We start from the raw sequence: 16,823 nt of genomic DNA on the forward strand, positions 1-16,823 counted from the left end.
ACCCTATCCGGTTGAGCGCCTCGTCTTCACCGCTATCGGCTGGCGCTTCTCTCAGCAGCGAGCTTGCACAGTGGAGGTATTGCTCGCGGATAGCAGTTGTCCAAAAAACTCAGCGTCGCGGCAGAGCTCGGCATGCGTGCGCTGTATGTTGCGAGCGAGGTGGGGGCCGCTTGCTGCGGCCGCCGCCGCCGCCGCCGCCGCCGCCGCTGCCTCAGTGTGCCGCGGTCCGCCGTCGCGCGCGGACCTCTGCAGTGCTGTTCTGTGGTGTGCCGTGCCGTGCAGTGGTGTGTGTCGGCGTGCGGCGATGTGGCGTCGCGCCGTGTCCTCGTAGTGTGCTCCTGCAACCCCGCCTGTCTCAGCTCCCCGCGACCGTCTCTCCGCCGTCATGGGCAAGAGTGGCAGCAAGCTCCGCAAGAAGCGCAGCCAAAGTAAGTCACGTGGCCCGCCTCTCGCCGGTGCGGTAAGGGTGGTGACGAGCCAAAGCTGTGGATCCAGCCACAGTGGCACCACCGCCCTGTTTACATCCCAGATAGCAAGAAGCTAACGGCGCTGTCGCCAATACCGTAATGACACGAGTGGAGTACTGTCAGCTGCTGTTTGTGTCTGTGATTACTATTGTAACTTCCAGACTATACTCGCACATTTATTTTGTCAAATCACTATTGATTTCGATGCGTCTCAGGCCATCCCCTGGATCGTAGTCCTCAGTAAATGCTATGACACGAGTGGAGTACTGTCAGCTGCTGTTTGTGACTGCGATTACTATTGTAACTTCCAGACTACACTCGCACATTTATTTTGTCAAGTCACTATTGATTTCCATGCGTTCCAGGCCATCCCCTGGATCGTAGTCCTCGGTAAATGTTATGTAGTGGTTGGGGTTGGGTTGTTTTGGGGGAAGGGACCAAACTGCGAGGTCATCGGTCTCATCGGGCTAGGTAAGGACGGGGAAGGAAATCGGTCGTGCCCTTTCAAAGGAACCATCCCGGCATTTGCCTGGAGCGATTTAGGGAAATCACGGAAAATCTAAATCAGGATGGCCGGACGCGGAATTGAACCGTCGTCCTACCGAATGCGATTCCAGTGTGATAACAACTGCGCCACCTCGCTCGGTCGTTATGTAGTGGGCCCCTTACTTTTTTTTCGTGGTCTGTGTACGGTGTACAGGGTTTTTCCGTAAGAGCGTGCAAAAATTTAACAAGATATAGAGGATGCTCCACTTAACAAATTGAGTTAAGGATCCTGGTATCGGAGAAGCCAGCTTAAGGAGGTAGTAGGAATAAAATCACATTACTGAGTGCTTTTTTATTTATATTACTTACAGTTAACTGCAAATACCGTCACTGACACTTTGAACGTACCGTTTGTATGTATCTTACAAAATGTGCTGAATCTTACGGCCATCGACCTCAATGTAACCATGACATTGGCGAACAAGATTCTGACGCACCCTGACAAACATCCCTGGCGTATTTCCAATTACATCACAGGCAACTAATTCCATCTCCGTATCCACTGGGTGTCTCATACACCAAGTGAATTTATACATCCCCTCGCAGGCCTGGAATAGGACCCCCCTTTCCAATCCAGCGACCAGGAAATACAGCACTGAGATGGTTGCGGATATCCACATTGAAGTCAGGCGGTGCACAGTCATGTCGTATCCACATCCTCTCACGAACAGTCAAGGGTACGTTCTCCAGCATCTGAGGTAGAACTCGTTGCAGGAACTTCATAGTAATCAGACTCGACCTCCTTGTTTCCTTGCAGGAAATAAACAATGTACATGTAAATAAACAGCACAGTAAGTGTAAACATGTACGCATGTCAGTTGTAAATAAGCTGGAAAACGATAATGCTAGACAGAACGGTAGACAAGTTTACTTCCATATTACCTTCAGCTGGCTACTACAAACTGTTCAGTGGGGCATTATCTATGTCCCGTTACATTTTTGCGTGGTCTTACAGAAGAAACACCATGTATGTACGCAATATGGAGCAAAGCATCGGAGATTTGTGCACTGTCTGCCGCCCGGAGTGGCCGTGCGGTTCTAGGCGCTGCAGTCTGGAGCCGAGCGACCGCTACGGTCGCAGGTTCGAATCCTGCCTCGGGCATGGATGTGTGTGATGTCCTTAGGTTAGTTAGGTTTGGCTAAATGGTTCAAATGGCTCTGAGCACTGCGGGACTCAACTGCTGAGGTCATTAGTCCCCTAGAACTTAGAACTAGTTAAACCTAACTAACCTAAGGACATCATAAACATCCATGCCCGAGGCAGGATTCGAACTTGCGACCGTAGCGGTCTTGCGGTTCCAGACTGCAGCGCCTTTAACCGCACGGCCACTTCGGCCGGCCTTAGTTAGGTTTAATTAGTTCTAAGTTCTGGGCGACTGATGACCTCAGAAGTTAAGTCGCATAGTGCTCAGAGCCATTTGAACGATTTTTTTGTGCACTGTCTAATATAATTTTTGTAATTGCTTTGCATTTTCTGTTTTCTTTTTAAACGAATATGCTTAAAAAATGGCAAAGTGCGATAAATATGGTTCGAACGTAGACATCAGGGTATGCTGCAGGTCATTGGTTTATTTGCCATTTTCACTGGTCGGCTTCGCGAATTGGCAAGGAAATTGCCGCCTTCCAACTTAACCTGCACTTTGGCCTATGCTGCAAATCAGTCTGTCGTCTCAACTAAGATTTAAGGGAGGAGGCCATTGTTACGTTCTGGCTCAGTCGTCAGTCTCGCTTACCCAATTAGGTGGGTCATCACACACATGGCTGTCCGCTATGGCTGAGCGGTTCTAGGCGCTTCAGTCTGGAAGCTCGCGACCTCTACGGTCGCAAGTTCGAATCCTGCCTCGAGGATGGATGTGTGTGATGTCCTTAGGTTAGTTAGGTTTAAGTAGTTCTAAGTTCTAGGGGACTGATGACCTCAGATGTTAAGTCCCATAGTGCTCTGAGCTATTTGAACCATCACACACACGTTGCACATCTGCTAGGAAAAGCGTACTCAACTTGAGTTTAAGGTTCACTTTTAGAGTCCTTGTCGTTGGTCTCTTATCTGCAGAACATTCTTTGCTCGGCACGTGTGCAAGTTAAGTAAACTAAAGAAGCTTAAGTCCACCCGAACAGTCCATAAAGGCCGCCGTGTCATCCTCAGCCCACAGGCGGCACTAGATTCGGAAAGGAGGGGTACGTGATCAGTACACCGCTCTCCTGGCCGTATGTCAATTTACGAGACCGGAGCCACTGCTTTTCAACCACGTAGCACCTCAGTTTGCCTCGCGAGGCTGAGTGCACTCCGATTGTCAACAGCGCTCGGCAGACCTAAGGCGCTGCAGTCATGGACTGTGCGGCTGGTCCCGGCGGAGGTTCGAGTCCTCCCTCGGGCATGGGTGTGTGTGTTTGCCTTAGGACAATTTAGGTTAAGTAGAGTGCAAGCTTTGGGACTGATGACCTTAGCAGTTAAGTCCCATAAGATTTCACACACATTTGAACATTTTTTGAACAGCGCTCGGCAGACTGGATGGTCACCCACCCAGACCGACAACGCTTAACTTCGAGGATCTGACGGGAACCAGCGTTATCACTGCGGCAAAGCAGGTTAAATATTAAAATGTTATTCCTGCTGAACCTCTCGGTGTAGTGTTTACCAGACTCGCTGGATTCGCCTCAGGTGATGTGTAGATGCTTGTCCTCAAGCTGTTGCGGCGAAAACTTTTCTCGCAACAAGACTTTTAGTTCCCGCGTTTGCTTTCAGATAAATATCAAATACAATTTCCTTCTCTTTTCACCCGTATAGGTTTCAGTGAAGTTTGGCCACTTCCTTCACATTCTTAAACCGGAGGAGGTGGTGTAAAAATGGTTCAAATGGCTCTGAGCACTATGGGACTTAACATCTATGGTCATCAGTCCCCTAGAACTACTTAAACCTAACTAACCTAAGGACAGCACACAACACCCAGTCATCACGAGGCAGAGAAAATCCCTGACCCCGCCGGGAATCGAACCCGGGAACCCGGGCGTGGGAAGCGAGAACGCTACCGCACGACCACGAGCTGCGGACGGAGGTGGTGTAGTTATTAGCACTGTGGTTTTGTATTCGGGAGGACGACGGTTCAAATCCCCGTCCAGCCATCCAGATTTAGGTTATCCGTGGTTTTCCCAAAGCACTGAAGGTAAATACCAGGACGCTTCCTCTGAAAGGGACAGCCGATTTCTTTCGCCATCCTTGAAACGATCTGAGTTTGTGCTCCGACTCTAATGACCTCACTGTGGACAGCAAGTTAAACTCTACTCTTCCTTCGTTTCTTTTTTTATTTTCTTGATATCACACACAATCGTTCATATAGCTGTCTGTCATCTATGGTGCAGATGATGCTGTCGTACAGCTCTCGTTAACACACACTACATTACCATTTACGAAATACTCAACTGTTCCGCCATCAAGACTGCGATTATAGACTAAAGCGAATAAAAAAGTTTCTCATTTTGCTGGTCACTGATCCAGCTGACAAGATGACGGGAATATGTAACTTTTAGATTGCAGCAAGACTTCGCATGGAACTTTTTTTTATTTTCAATTATTGCTGATAGTGTTTCACTGGCAGTGGCCGTATTAACTATTTTGTTTGATGAGTAGCTCTGTGTTCGCCATCTATGACGGTAATACTGTCATCATTCGCTTGGATACTGTATTTGAGTTACATTATCTGTCGCTGTGTAGCCCGATAATGCGAGCGTCGTACAGTTCTGAAAATCGTCTGAGGTTAGGGCACTGACTTAGCAAATAAACGAGCTTGGGAAGCATTTTAGTGTTATGAATCTTGTGGAGACACAAAGCGGGAAAAATAAACAAAGATAAAAATGTTAAAAATTGAGTGAGTGTTCAGCTGCAAATTCCAAACCGCGGGGTTTCAATCCTCTCCCGATTCTAAGACTATTGTCACGTTTCGCTTCTTTCGTCTTTGACAGTGACTTCTACTTCTGAAAATTTCCAAATTTCACCTTGATTTGGAGTGTACGTTAAGTTGTAAATCTCCATGTGAGTCAAATCAGTTCGAGGGTATGAGAAAATTGAGAGCACAGGAACTCCATTACCACAGTCGATAGTAGGCCACTGTGATGTCCAAATCAATCTTCCGGTGGGACCACAGTCGATAGTAGGCCACTGTGATGTCCAAATCAATCTTCCGGTGGGCGACGTATTTACTTTGCCATCTGTCGAAGCATGTATCGTCCAGTATTCACGACACATTTTAATAACATGCTATACCGCTTTTCACCTAACGTTATGTGCGCAATGTAGCTCGGCCTTGTCGCAGAAGATGCTGGGAGCGGAGAAAAGTTTAAATCACTTACATTGGCTGCCAGCACGATCCGCGAGAAGTGCCAAGCTGCAGTGCGCGGATAGCACTGACTACAACAGCGTGAGACGTTATTATTGAGGGCCGAAATGGAAATTCATACTATAAGAAAAATTATTTTACAAAATTCGAAGCGGGATCTTCAAAATTTCAGTCTCAATAGTACTGCGGCCGTCGAAGAGATTGAAAGATCACAGGAACAAAATTCCTTCACAGTCCAATTTCGAGCAACAGAACTGTGAAATTTTCACACGCTTCGCATTACCATGCAGTGTACACAAAAACGAAGAAACAGCCTCTTCATAGCACACTAGCCCATAGAACACTAAAGGCAAATAACCCTTATAATAGTTCCGTAATGGAGAATGTGATTGCCACACAAGTTTTATAGTATTAATCAAACTAACACATTACTTCATAGATTCCGAATAACCGCTTCAGAGCATAATGCACGAAATAGAAAGATAAAACGTTTTCTAGCTGAAAGTAGAGACCACACATCGTCACAGGGTAAGTGAAATGGTCTTACCTGTCAAATAAATTATGCAAAAATTAAATTAAGCGTTCTTAGTGACCTGTTTTCTCTCTTGGCCTCAGCATCGAGTGGTATAGCCCCTTTCGTACTTTACACTCAGTCGTCTCTTGATATTTCAATAAGATAGAAGAATTGCTGTTTCCATTTCCATCAGCAATTTTCCATTACTTCTGATCGTCATATCATCAAGCGTAGTTCCAGCAGAGTCCGACTGGACACACAGATCTGTTGTATAATGCTTTCTTAAGGCACCATCGTCTAAGGTAACAACAGTTTACGAGACTGTCGTGGTGGCATGCAACTTTTCTTCCAGCTACTCTTTGGTACCCTCCCCAGTCCGGCACTTTCCACACACTTGCGGCGTGTTTCCGCCCCCTTCCGCCGCCCCCTGCGCCCCTTCGGTGGGTGCTCTGCAGGTGACGCTGCGTGTGGCTTTCGCAACAGTTACGACACCTGTGCGCGTTTGCCACGGACACATCAGTATGCTTCTTGTGCAAGCCGGTCTGAGTTCAGCTTTATTCTACTGCCAACATTACACAAGCAAAAGACGCGGACCTCTCGTGGTATAAAAACGTTGATTTTGTATGCATCTCCAACATCGAGTGTCGACCTTGAGTATTCTTAGAGAACGTTAGTACCTGCTTTACAGACTTGTACATCGTGGTAGCTGCTGCTTGCATGCGATACGGAAATGGTTTTAAATATCTAGTAACTGTAAATGGTTTAAGTATAGAGCGTATTTAAAGTAGGTTTGGTGTCCAGTTTTCCTTCCTACGGCGTTTTTTCCTCCAGTGTAGGATCCGCGAAAGATATTCCATCGACCACACATTTTAAGTACCTGTAAACTCTCGACTCTTTAAAGATATGAACTCCCATCTATAAAACAGCTTCGTCTGAATTCCTTACAGATGAGTTAATACATTAAATATTTGACTTCAAGCATAACCGAGGAAACGTTTAGGACAGGTATGAAATTATGCTTAAAATTCGTTCGAAATTGCTCTCATACCGGAAAAGTGTCGGCAGCTCATAGTCTTGCGGTAGCATTCTCGCTTCCATCGCACGGGGTGCCGGGTTCGATTCCCGACGGGGTCAGGGATTTTCTCTGCCCCGAGATGACTGGATGTTGTTTGTCTTTCGTCATCATTGACTCGCAAGTCGCCGAAGTGGCGTCAGCTGAAAAGGACTTGCAATTCTGGTTGCCGAACACCCCGCATGGGGTCTACCGGCCAACAATGCCGTACGATCATTTCATTTCGTTACCGGATAAGTATAGCCTGGGTAATTTTCTCCTTTTTAAGGAAAAGCTAATTATTCACGCATCTCATTGCTTATTGTTGAATTCCGCCTACGTCGTCGAATATGAGATGTCTCGCAAAACTACTTTCTCAGATCCCTAGACAACATTCAAACAAATCGTATTAATGAGTTTTTATTAAATAAAATTTTAAGTTTTATTAAATTTTAAGTTTTTATTAAATAAAATAAATGTCAGTACTTAACTTTGAGAATTACAGTTATGTGTCGCAAGCAAAGGCCGACAGACAAAATAAGAAATCCCTTCAGTATATACAATTCCTAAGTTTGAGCTACATAGAATGTACAAGCAAAGTGATGAGCTTTGACACTTCTACTCAGGTCACTGGTCATGAAGCTTCTCTTTGACTAGGCCGCTGCCAGTCGGGCGCGGCGCTTACGTTCTCTTCGCATAGAGGCTGCTGCTGTCGCCTTGTCGTCCTGGAGAGTTATCTGACGTCTCCTTCACAGCCCTCTCTGCTCTCTCGTTCCCGACTGGCGTGCCGGAGCTTGACTTTACGCCCCAACATTTATGGCATCATTCCTGCTGAACTGTGTGTCGTACAACGACGTAATTTTAGAGGTACCGGTAAACTGAGTGATATATATGTATATACTATCAGAAAACTATGCCATGCACTACACCTCGCCTTCCGCATACGCCTCCTGTCCCCCACGTGTATCATATATGACCTGATTCCTTTTCCCCATCTGCTCCTATTCCTCGAACATATCCGCATACTCTACACCTCCCGCCACCTTGATCCCCCTCATGCCCTGGTTGCTCCTCTCCTCTCCAACCTCCGCCCTCTGCCGCGCCTTCACTGTTGTGCCCCTCTACCCTCCATCTCTACACCCTTCATCTCGTTTCCCAAGGTGGCTTCCGTCAACTCCCCCTCCCGGATGATGCCCTCTCTCCCTCCATTTGTTCCTCCTATCAACTCTGATCCTCATCTCCCCCTCCTTTCCTCTGTCCTTTCCCCGGGCGCCCTCTCCCCCCCTTCCATCCTGTGTTTTCCCAACCTACCCTCTCTCTGCCGCCCTTCTCCCCACCCGAGTCCTTTTGCATTCCCCTCCTCTGCCTTTCGCCACTCCCTGTCATGTCTGCCCAGCCCCCCCCCTCTTATGAGTCCTTGTCCTCCGTCGGCTCCTTCCCCCTCCCCCCCTAGTTTGTTTTTTCTCTCAGCGTCAGCGCATTGTTCAAAATGGCTCTGAGCACTATGCGACTTAACTTCTGAGGTCATCAGTCGCCTAGAACTTAGAACTAATTAAACCTAACTAACCTAAGGCATCACACACATCCACGCCCGAAGCAGGATTCGAACCTGCGATCGTAGCGGTCGCTCGGCTCCAGACTGTAGCGCCTAGAACCGCACGGTCACTCCGGCTGGCTGTGGTGTGTCATATTTGTACCAACTTTTTAGTGCAGTGTTCAAGTGAGCGTTCAGTGTTGTGTGTCTTTCCAAAGTGTTGCGAACAGAAATCATGCTGTTGCAGGGTGTGATTTTTATATCTCTTGCGAGCAGAAACCAAACTGTCGCCGTGTTTTTTAATTGTCTGTCTATTATTTTACCTGTCTGCTTCCTGTGCATTTTATTAGCATCACCAACCCTTTGCTTTATGTTTTAAGTTCCACAGTTTTCCGCCATTTTAGCATTTAAGTCGCCGATTTTATCTCTTGCTGTTATTATGTATTATTTTCATTTTTTTAAACAAATCCTGTAGGCTGAAGAGCGGCGTCCTAAGCTGCTGCCATCCCGCCCCCTTCAGGGGGAATCGAACAGAGCGAATTGAACAGAGCGCGGAAAAAACAAACACCTGTATCTTTCCGTGCGGGCTCTCATTTCTCTCATTTTATTACGATGATCGTTTCTCCCTATGTAGCTCGGCGATAGAAAAATATTTTCACATTCGGAGGAGAAAGATGGTGATTGAAATTTCGTGAGAAGATCCACCCCAAATCCTGTATCAAGTCTGCGACGCTCTCTCCCCTATTTCTTGACAATACAGAAAGTGCTGCGCGTCTTTGAACTTTCTCGATGTACTCCGTTAATCCTATCTGGTCCAAAAGAGGACATAAAAGCACAGTGTAGGTAGTCTCCTCAGTAGATTTGTTGCATCTTCTGAGTGTTCTGCAAAGAAAACGCAGTCACTGGTTCGCCATCCCCACAACATTTCTATGTGTTCTTTTCAGTTTAAGTTGTCCGTAATTACAATTAGCTGAATTAGTTGAATTATGGGGCTTAGATTTGATTGATTTATCTTGTAACCGGTTCATTTTAGCATTCATGTGGATGACCTCACACATTTCATTATTCACGGTCAATTGCCAATTTTCACACGATACAAATATCTTCCCTAAACAGTTTTTCAGATGATTTTGATCTTCTGATCACTTTACTAGGCGACAGATGACAGCATCATCTGGAAACAACCTAAGACGGCCGCTGAGATTGTATCCTAAATCGTTTATGTAGATAAGGAACAGCAGAGAGCCTATAACACTATCCTGATGAACGCCAGAAATCACTTCTGTTTTACTCGTTAGTTACTACGAATTGTGATGTCTCCGACTGGAAATCACGAGCCGGCCGTTGTGGCCGAGCGGTTCTAGGGGCTTCAGTCCGGAACCGCGCTACTGCTACAGTCGCAGGTTCGAATCCTGCCTCGGACATGGATGTGTGTGATGTCCTTAGGTTAGTTAGGTTTAAGTAGTTGTAAGTTATAGGGGGGACTGATGACCTCAGATGTTAAGTCCCATAGTTCTCAGAGCCATTTGAACCATTTTGGAAATCACGAATGCAGTTGCATAACTGAGACGATATTCCATAATCGTCCAATTTCACTACAAGCCGCTTGTGTGGTACTGTGTCAAAAGCCTTTTGGAAATCCAGAAATACGGAATCAATTTGAAACCTCTTGTCAATAGCACTAAGCACTTCGTGTGAGTTGAGAGGTAGTTGTGTTTCACAAGAACGATGTTTTCTAAATCGGTGTTGACTGTGGGTCAATAGACCGTTCTCTTCGAGGTAACTCACAATGTTCGAACACAATACATGTTCCAAAATGCTGCTGCATATTGACGTTAATGATATGAGCCTGTAATTTAGTGGATTAGTCCTACTGCCTTTCTTGAATGTTGGTGTGAGCTGTGCAGCTTTCCAGTCTTTGGGTACGGATCTTTCGTCTAGCGAGAGGCTGTACATGATTGTTAAGTACGGAGCTATTGTATCAGCGTACTCTGAAAGGAACCTAATTGGTACACAATCTTGATTTTATTAAGTGATTTAAGTTGCTTCAGAGACAGACGGCAGACCCCTCGTGCTCATTTGCGTCTAGAGGCATTTCCCCTCTCCCCTCCCCCCTCCCCACCCCCTAGCTTCAACGACCTGCCCTAAGAGACGTGTAGACCCGAGGCCCAAGGGAAGAAAGGCCATGGCGCGTACGTCCTACGAATGGCCACAACCGCCTCCGGTGGGGATCGAGTAACTATTTCAGATAAATTTAATAATTCTCGACTACGCGTTTCAGTGCATCAAAGCTCCCGAGAGCACACGACAAAGTTAAGATCTGTTAGATTATATATCGATTTCCCGGGGGCCCTGCAAGAAGCCGATCATTCGCGAAGTGTGGCGGACAAGCCTACTAAAGTGACGTTATGAGTTCGTTGCGAGAACCACATTTCTCTTGGGCTCCAGTGCAGACACAATGATATAATAAACAATACATTTCTAAAGATAAAAAATGCCGTGTGGCTAGGGCCTCCCGTCGTGTAGATCGTTCGCCTGGCGAAACTCTTTCGAGTTGACGCCACTTCGGCGACTTGCGTTTCGATGGGGAATGAAATGATACTGATAAGGACAACACAACACCCAGTCCTTGAGGGGAGAAAATCTCCGACCCTGCCGGGAATCGAACGCGGGCCGGTAGGTATGACATTCCGTCGCGCTGACCACTCAGCTAACAGGGGTGGACATTTCTAACGAGATAAAGCGCAAAATACGGAAGGGAGATAGAGAACAAGGCCAGTGCTAAGAGAGAGACTCGAGATGAGGCCGACATACCCTGGCATTTAGTTTTAATCAAGAAGCTGATTTCTAAAAAACGCACAGTCCACTACCCAGTGCAAGACTCGCGAGTAAAAATTTGTGTTGAGATTCCTGTAAGTGCGTCTTACGCTGTGTGTAGAGGTGTGGCCTACACCGAAATTTGTCCAGACGACGACACCACATCATGCAGAGATCTGTACTAGACACGTTGTGGATTGTTCGACTCATCTGGTTCACCTCCCTGTCCCGAAAACAACCGCGCTGCGCGTTAACTGAGTCCGATTTCGATGGACAATGATCTGTTAAAATGCCGAAAACGTGCCGCAAGTTGTGCCCGCTTAAATTCCTCCCCTTTGTGACTAAGATCGACTGCTTGTCGTTAAAGTAAAAGCAGAACGGTCAATGCTGTGTGACGAAGACCCTGAATTCTGAATTCTAAGGAACTTGTTACTGGGGTGAGTTTCCAACAGCGAACAGCACCTGGCCCATGCTTATTTAATTCTCTCATCAACCAGAAGAAGACTTTCACCATTGATAGGACATGAGCCACTTACGCGGCTATCATCATAATGAAACACCTACCTCTTCTAATTGTAGTTACTGTGCACCTTACACGACGTCTTACATTTATTCAGAAGTTTGATAAGGAGTGATTCAACAGCCATCATACACTGACGTTTAATGCGATAGCGACGTGCACTTATACATATGGTGCTAGTATCGTATGCACAAGGTATGAAAGGGAAGTGCATTGGCGAAGCTGTCACTTGGGCTCAAGTGAATCGTGTCGAGATTATAGCCGCACGATGGGAATGAACGAACTTCGAATGGGGAGTGGTTGTTGGAGCTAGACACTTGGGAAATTCCATTTAGGAAACTGTTAAATAATTCAGTATTCCGAGATCCACAGTGTCAATAGTGTGTCGAGGACACCAAATTTAAGGCATTACCTGTCACCATTTAACAAGCGAGAGCAGCGCCGATTGCGTAGAGTTGTCAGTACTAACAGACAAGCAACACTGCGTGAAATAACAGCAGAAATCAGTGTGGGAAGTACGATGAACGTATGCTTTAGGACACTGCGGCGAAATTTGGCGTAAATGGGCTATGGCAGCGGACAACTGACGCGAGTGCCTTTGCTAATAGCACGACATCGCCTGCAGCTCCTGTCCTGGGCTCTTGAGGATACCGGTTGGACTGTAGGCGAGTAGAACAGTGGCCTGGTCAGATGAGTCCCGGTACCAATTGGTAAGAGCTGATGTTAGGTTTCGAGTATGTTGCAGGCCCTCGAAGCCATGGGCGCAAATTATCAACAAAGCACTTGGCAAGCTGGTGGTGGTTCCATAATGGCGTGGGCTGTGTTTATATGGAATCGGCTGCGTCGTCTGGTCCATCTGAACCGATCATTGACTGAAGAAGGGCATTTTAGGCTACTTTGAGACCATTTGCAGCCATTCAAGGACTTCACGATCCCCAACAACGATATTATGTCACCGGGCCGCAGCTGTTCGCGATGGGTTTGAAGAACATTCTGGACAGTCCGAGCGAATGATTTGGTCATCCAGATCGCCCGACATGAATGTCATCAAACAGTTATGAGACACAGTCGATAGCTCAGCTCGTGCACAAAATCCTGCATTGGCAACACTTTCGCAGTTATGGATGGCTATAGAGCCAAGCAGCATGGCTCAATATTCCTGCAGGGGACTTCCAACAGCTTGTGAGTCCATGTTACGTCGAGATGCTGCACTTCGGCGGGCGAACGGAGGTCTGACATGATATTAGGAGGTATCCCATGACGTTCGTTGGCTCTAAGCACTATGGGACTTAACATCTGAGGTCAACAGTCCCATACACTTAGAATTACTTAAACCTAACTAAGGGAAGCAGTGGTTGGGAAGGGAGTAAGACAGGGTTGTAGCCTCTCCCCGATGTTGTTCAATCTGTATATTGAGCAAGCAGTAAAGGAAACAAAAGAAAAATTCGAGTTAGGTATTAAAATTCATGGAGAAGAAATAAAAACTTTGAGGTTCGCCGATGACATTGTAATTCTGTCAGAGACAGCAAAGGACTTGGAAGAACAGTTGAATGGAATGGACAGTGTCTTGAAAGGAAGATATAAGATGAATATCAACAAAAGCAAAACAAGGATAATGGAATGTAGTCTAATTAAGTCGGGTGATGCTGAGGGAATTAGATTAGGAAATGAGGCACTTAAAGTAGGAGTTTTGCTATTTGGGGAGCAAAATAACTGATGATGGTCGAAGTAGAGAGGATATAAAATGTAGGCTGGCAATGGCAAGGAAAGCGTTTCTGAAGAAGAGAAATTTGTTAACATCCAGTATTGATTTAAGTGTCAGGAACTCATTTCTGAAAGTATTCGTATGGAGTGTAGCCATGTATGGAAGTGAAACATGGACGATAAATAGTTTGGACAAGAAGAGAATAGAAGCTTCGAAATGTGGTGCTACAGAAGAATGCTGAAGATAAGGTGGGTAGATCACGTAACTAATGAGGAGGTATTGAATAGGATTGGGGAGAAGAGAAGTTTGTGGCACAACTTGACCAGAAGAAGGGATCGGTTGGTAGGACATGTTCTGAGGCATCAAGGGATCACCAATTTAGTATTGGAGGGCAGCGTGGAGGGTAAAAATCGTAGAGGGAGACCAAGAGATGAATACACTAAGCAGATTCAGAAGGATGTAGGTTGCAGTAGGCACTGGGAGATGAAAAAGCTTGCACAGGATAGAGTAGCATGGAGAGCTGCATCAAACCAGTCTTAGGACTGAAGACCACAACAATAACTAACCTAAGGACATCACACACATCCATGCCCGAGGCAGGATTCGAACCTGCGACCGTAGCAGCAGCGTGGTTCCGGACTGAAGTGCCTAGAACCGCTCGGCCTAAGAGACCGGCCCCTAAACTACAATCGCAGTAAATATTTTGTTGGCAGCCATTAAAGATGTTTAACAATCATACGCTGAGGTGACGTACGTCATGGCCGGCCGTGTGATGTCCTTATGTTAGTTAGGTTTAAGTAGTTCTAAGTGTAGGGGACTGATGATCTCAGATGTTAAGTCCCACAGTGCTTAGATCCATTTTTTGTAGTCATTTACAGGCACATACTACAAATGCAAGCACGCATTCATGCATAAACTTAGTGGCTAATCCTAAGAGCAAACGAGCACGAACAGCTTAGGCGTCATGCAATAAACAGATATACACAAACTTTATGACTGAGATACCACTTACGCTCGTCTGAAGTTTGGAATAGCCGCTGTACTTATGCCTGTGTATATATGCATTTGCACCGAGCTAAGTGGCGCAGTGGTTAGCACATTGGACTCGCATTCGGGAGGACGACGGTTCAAACCCGCGTCCGGCCATCCAGATTTAGGTTTTCCGTGATTTCCCTAAATCGCGCCAGTCAAATGCCGGGATGGTTCCTTTGAAAGGGCACGGCCGACTTCCTTCCCTAATCCGAGCACTGCGCTCCGTCTTTAATGACCTCTTTGTCGACGGGACGTTAAACACTATCTCCTCCTCTATTTGCATTTGCGATATCTGCTTGCCAATGAGGGATGCTTCAAATTGGAATCACAATGAATAAAAGCTACTAACAGCTATAAGAGGGAATTAGGGTGTTTAACAATTGTTTAGCGCATTGAATGAGGTACGGCGATGACCATACCGTTATACGAAGTTCTCAAATCTTAAATCTGTTAAATACTTTTCTCTCCAGGTAGTTCGAAGTTATTTGAAAAATGACAACTGTAAAATTTGTTTCTAAATTCCTTAATTTTTCTAACAGGGATGTTAAATGATAATTTATGTTTTTACTTGTCTTTAATCTGATTAGTTAACTATATAAAGGTTAGTCCGCTTTGTCACAATGTCCAATTTCTTTAAATGCAATATATCTATTATGCTTCAAAAAATTCAGTATGTTCAATGAGTAATATATGTGAAAAAATTTGAGCTTTATCTTGTTAGAAGTTTTTTTTTTTTTTAATTTCGTATTTGTTTATCGGAAGCACTGACCGAAGTTGTTTAAAATAAATTGTGATAATTAGGTAATACGGTAGGCGTGGGATCCCACCTACTACGCTGTATCTTACACTACCTTTACAGGTCCAGACACGCTGTAAACGCAGTGGAGGATTTTCCCCGCCACTCACTCATTGCTGGGCAGAAGTGGTTTGACGGTTGTCACCAGCGGCACCTGGTTTTTACTTCCGAGGCGAGGCAGGGCCACGCTTAATTATGCATGTGGGCCCCAGTTACACGACATAAATCCTCAGCCATTCCCCTCGTGCGTGCAGAATCACTCGCAGCCCAAAGGAGACATCTCATGAGTTATTGATGAACAGGCTGCCATCCGTCATCAACTGTTGCCAGGCAACTCCCCACCGGCTGCACACCGCGGGAGCCACAAACTCAGCGATATTGTTGTCATTCGTTCGTTGCTGAAGTTCATGATTCTGCTGTAGAAGTCGGTCACCTGGACGTAGCTGATTCTTTCGTAACATCAACGAAAGTAAATGTAAGTAAGTGCGATGTTAGTATTTGTATTAAACCACTGAATTACCAAACAGCGCGCAATAGATACTGACACACACAGACACACACACACACACACACTCACACACACACACACACGAACATCGCATTTCTCTTCGTTCCGTTCAAAGAGAAATGCACATGAAGACGTAAATTACGCCGGCCGTGGTGGCCAAGCGGTTAAAGGCGCTACAGTCTGGAACCGCGCGACCGCTACGGTCGCAGATTCGAATCTTGCTCGGGCATGGATGTGTGTGATGTCCTTAGGTTAGTTAGGTTTAAGTAGTTCTAAGTTATAGGGGACTGATGACCTCAGAAGTTAAATCCCATAGTGCTCAGAGCCATTTGAACCACTTTTGACCAGAAATTACACAGGTGCTAAGAAGGCCTTCCAGCATGCAGTCAACTTGCGCACCTCCGATGATTAGTGGATCAGTTCAGTGCTAACAAATAACATTGGTAATCCTTCACGAATTGCCGATTCTGATCACATGCATTTTGTGTTTACAACATACAGACTGATCCGGGTTGAAAGGTGGGAAAAAACAAAAATAATCAGAAAAACGCCAAAACAGAAATCTAAGCATTGATCAGAGATTTATAAAACTGTAATTGGACGTTGTGTGGGCAACGTGTTTTCAAAATTATTGGCATGTCTTTATCCGTGTTTTAATTAACAAACACTAACTAAAATTCCGTGTTTTAAGTGAAACTAGCTGTCAAGGGCGAGGTTTTTTGGCCCTCTGCTTCGACTGAAAGGACTGAAGAATTAGTCGATGAAAACCATCACCTGCAATATCTGTTCTGTCTCTGCGAAGAGGAGGTGGTTTTGATTTTCAATATACGTTAACAAAGCTGGAGAAAATTTCTGAAACCGAAACCAAACATGAAAAATTTAGCCTCACGAAGAAATGTATCTGAATGTGGAGGAATGACTGCCCATTCTTCCTCAACAGCCGAAAACAGAGAAGTCACTGATGTTGGACTACGGGGTCTGGAGCGAAGCTGACGTTCAAAC

At 45.8% G+C, this 16,823-nt stretch overlaps 1 protein-coding gene across 1 annotated transcript in view; it reads left to right on the forward strand.

The window, feature by feature from the left end:
- Positions 1 to 244: 244 nt before the first annotated feature.
- LOC124798754 overlaps positions 245 to 16,823 on the forward strand; it is a 557,216-nt gene continuing 540,637 nt past the window's right edge. Inside the window, exon 1 of the mRNA XM_047262282.1 lies at positions 245 to 428. Within this exon, the coding sequence (XP_047118238.1) occupies positions 386 to 428 (43 nt within the window). The 5' untranslated portion in view covers positions 245 to 385. The remainder of the gene's footprint in view (positions 429 to 16,823) is intronic.

The sequence above is a fragment of the Schistocerca piceifrons genome, chromosome 5 (genome assembly GCF_021461385.2).
Source record: "Schistocerca piceifrons isolate TAMUIC-IGC-003096 chromosome 5, iqSchPice1.1, whole genome shotgun sequence".
Classification (NCBI taxonomy): Eukaryota; Metazoa; Arthropoda; class Insecta; order Orthoptera; family Acrididae; genus Schistocerca; species Schistocerca piceifrons.